Source organism: Postia placenta (genome assembly GCF_002117355.1).
Source record: "Postia placenta MAD-698-R-SB12 unplaced genomic scaffold POSPLAscaffold_15, whole genome shotgun sequence".
Lineage (NCBI taxonomy): Eukaryota > Fungi > Basidiomycota > Agaricomycetes > Polyporales > Adustoporiaceae > Rhodonia > Rhodonia placenta.
In genome coordinates this window covers 237,264-240,658 of record NW_020169846.1, presented here as the reverse complement: position 1 = coordinate 240,658, position 3,395 = coordinate 237,264, and the positions used below count along the sequence as shown (strand labels likewise).

At 56.6% G+C, this 3,395-nt stretch overlaps 1 protein-coding gene across 1 annotated transcript in view; it reads left to right on the top strand.

The window, feature by feature from the left end:
• The window catches only part of POSPLADRAFT_1106523 (hypothetical protein), a gene marked incomplete at both ends in the record, with an annotated part of 1,797 nt that extends 987 nt beyond the window's left edge, over positions 1–810 (top strand). Inside the window, 3 exons of the mRNA XM_024483293.1 lie at positions 104–179; positions 278–648; positions 753–810. Of these exons, the coding sequence (XP_024334964.1) occupies positions 104–179; positions 278–648; positions 753–810 (505 nt within the window). The remainder of the gene's footprint in view (positions 1–103; positions 180–277; positions 649–752) is intronic.
• Positions 811–3,395: the final 2,585 nt, after the last annotated feature.

Here is a 3,395-nt window from a genome sequence, read left to right as displayed (position 1 = left end):
ACTGTCTGCCGGGCGGACTTCTCGAGGAACAAGTGCTTGAGCGGCCTCGCGGCGGCGACGGCGGTGAAGTCGGTTGAGGAAGCCCGGAGGCGGGGTGACGTAGGACAGGGACTGAAGTCGAGGCGGTGACCGCTGACGACGAGCTGGCCCAAGAATGCGGCGGAGTGTCGCGGGGCTCGGTCTTGGGAGGCCTTTCCAACCGCGGCCCCAGGGAGGACTGGGGGATCGCTTGAGGGGTCGCTGTAGGCTGTGCGACTGCCTCAGTTCCTCAAGGGAGATGGGGATCTCCTCGTGCTTGACCTGTACTGACGACAGGTTGGGGGATGCGGGTGCCTGGCGAGGCAGGTCGGGATGGGACGGGAGTGACGTGGCGGGATGTAGATCTCAAGGTGCCAGCGTACCAGAGTGCAGGGCCGCTGGGGTGTTGAACTCGTCGGATTGGCACGAAGTGTCCTTCGTCAACAGTGATGGACCGTGGAGTGCGATTAGGGCACGGTTGCCGATCACAGATGAAGAAAGGAGCTCTGTCTCCATTGCTGTTCGGGTCGTCACGAGAGACGTCGACCTGCTCCTGGGTGTCGAAGGCGTGCTCAAGTCAAGAGCAGTCGAAGAATTCGTCAGCCACGTTGATGGGGGGAGGAAGGGGAGGTGCGCGTGCTACGAAAGGCCGTGCTAGCTAGCTTACACCTACGGCGCCTGAGGTAACACTAGGGTTCGCAGTTCACGTGGGGCCCAGTACTGCTTTTGGCTAGTATGCAGCAGGAACCTAGTCCACGCGTCCGTGAGGACAAGTACCGCCCACTGAAGTGCAGGTACTGAAGAGTTCGTCCCCTAAGTGGTGGCGATGTATAGTACGCTATCTAGGTATCGTAGGGTACAGTAAGGGTGCACACCACCCAACCTATAGGAAGTGAATGTGAGTAGTGGGAGTCCCGAGGGAACACTGGCAGCTATGGGAGTTTCGACCTAATGTCGTGACTTGAGGTCGAGCGACAGGAGAAAACCTAAAAGCTGGGGGCGTTCGACTGGTTCTTACCGAAGCGATGGTAAGCTAGGCTCGAACCTAAGGCTAGGGACAAGAATATATTAGTTAGTAAGGAAAGGTAAGTAAGTACAAGAGAGCTTACTGACCTAGGGACAAGAGGTCAGAACTGAGGTCCCTAGGGCAGCAGAGGCCGGTTTATATACATGGGAAGATTTAGGACAGGCTGTACGCGTTGGTCCGTGCGCAGCTGGTCCGTGCACAGCATGCCGACGCGGCCCCGGGAGCCGGTGAGTCAAAGCGGCTGCGTCAGCGGGGCCCAAGCTGTGCCGTGCACTGCCGTCCTATCTAATCTGATTGTACAGTAGATAATGATGTGTCCGTATCGGGCAAGTAGTACAGAGGTCGCGGGTTTGAGCCCGCGAAAAGGAAAAAATTAAAAAACGGCTAGGCGCCGTATCAAGTCGTGACACCTCCTCAGCGAACAGCTGGGAGTACGTATGCCCGGCTGCAACGAATAGCCGAGGGGTGCCAGGAAGCATAACACCTTGCTCCCAGGCTTCGATCAAGTCGGCCTCATCCCACTCTACTTCCATCGGATCTTCTTCGGTTTCGAGGTCCGGGAGTACCTTACTCCGGCAGGCACCTATGACTGACCGTTTGGACTTTGGCGAACGCCTGCGCGCTGTGGGCCTGACCCCCGTATCACGCGCAGTCGCAGCTTGCTCCATTCGGCCAGTCCTTCTGGCGCTGCACGCTTCAGGGCATCGTGATAATTTGAGGGAGCCTTTCTCCCAATCGATGTCAGGGTTGTGCTCGCGTAGCCAATCCAACCCGACGATCACATCTTCCGGACCGATGTCCGTGACTGTAAACACCGTCTTCTTGACATGTTCTCCTATTTGCATTTGTAGCACTGCTACTTCCGAGATGCTTCCATCTTTATTGAGGGTGCCGTCGATATTGTATAGCGGAATTGGTTCCTTCAACTTCCGCGTATGCACCTTATTCTCTACTACGAATCGTTTGTTGATAAACTTCGTGGTGGCTCCGCTGTCCACCATAGCAATTATGTCCTTGTGCCGTCTTTTTCCTTGAAGTCGAACTGGGATGTGAAAGTGCTGGGACCCCTGGTCCAACTCATACACCATTGCAGTCGACAATACATCATACTTGTTACAGGATACTTGCGGCCCGATGCGTGCAGCACGAAGCGCGGACCGGATCAAAAACCCTCTTCCTTCATCGCCTGATAATGCTCGAGCTCCTCGCGCATTGACTTCACCTGTGCCATTAAGTCCGCCAGCTCTGATTGCTCGGATTTCGCTGAAGCGGCACTTATACTTGCTGAGGGTGATGTCGTGACGGGGGCGCTTGTCGCCGCCTGGGTAGAGCCCGAGGCAACCGTAGCCCGCGCATCGGCGCGTTTTGTGTAAGGCTTGTCCTTACAATTGGGGCACTCGAAACATTGGTACCCTTGCTTCCCACAGCCGAAGCATGTGCCGGGGAAGTTGCCTTTTCCGATGGCCGCATTGATGCTGGCCGAAGCTACGTGTGACTGGGGTGCACCACCACGTGCCCCTCCGCGTCCTCGACCTCGGGCCGAGAAGAAGTTATTTAGCTCGGGCCGACGGGCCCGGCTAATGTCGAGGATCTGCTCGACCTCAGTGGCACGCTTGTCAGCGTCTTGCCACGTGGTGAAAGTCTCGAGCTTGATCTTTTGGTAGACGCGGGAGGGGATGCCGCTCAAGTACTTGTCGCGTAGCTCCAGGTCGCCGTACCCGGAGCGGTCCGCCGGACCTTTGAACAGCACGGAGAACTCCGCAGCAGTGCGTTTTTCGCGGACCGACTTGTCCGCGCAGAGTTTGGCCAGTTCTACCTGGGCCGCTGCCTCGTCATCGAGGTTGCCGAAGCGGGCTCTGAAAGCCGTGGCAAAGGCTGCCTCATTTGCGAAAGGGGTCGTTACTCCCTGGACACCGAGTTGCACTGATACAAGCTGGGCAAAGTATGGAGTGGCCCAGGTGCGGGCGTCACCGTCGAGCAGGCTTAGCGCAACCTGCACCTTAAGTTCAATGGTGGTTAACGACGTGTTAACCATCCAATAGATGCGAAGTTGCGACAGAAACCTGTCGCATTCGACGACGGTTTTGCCATCGTATCGGAGGGGGGGGAGGAAGGGGAGGTGCGCGTGCTATGAAAGGCCGTGCTATACTAGCTTACACCTATGGCGCCCAAGATGACACCGAGATTTGCAGTTCACGTAGGGCCCAATACTGCTTTTGACTATTATGCAGCAGGAACCAAGGCTACGCGTCCGTGAGGACAAGTACCGCTCACTGAAGCGCAGGTACTGAAGAGTTCGTTTCTCGAGTGTTGGCGATGTATCGTATGCTATCTATGTATCGTAGGGTAT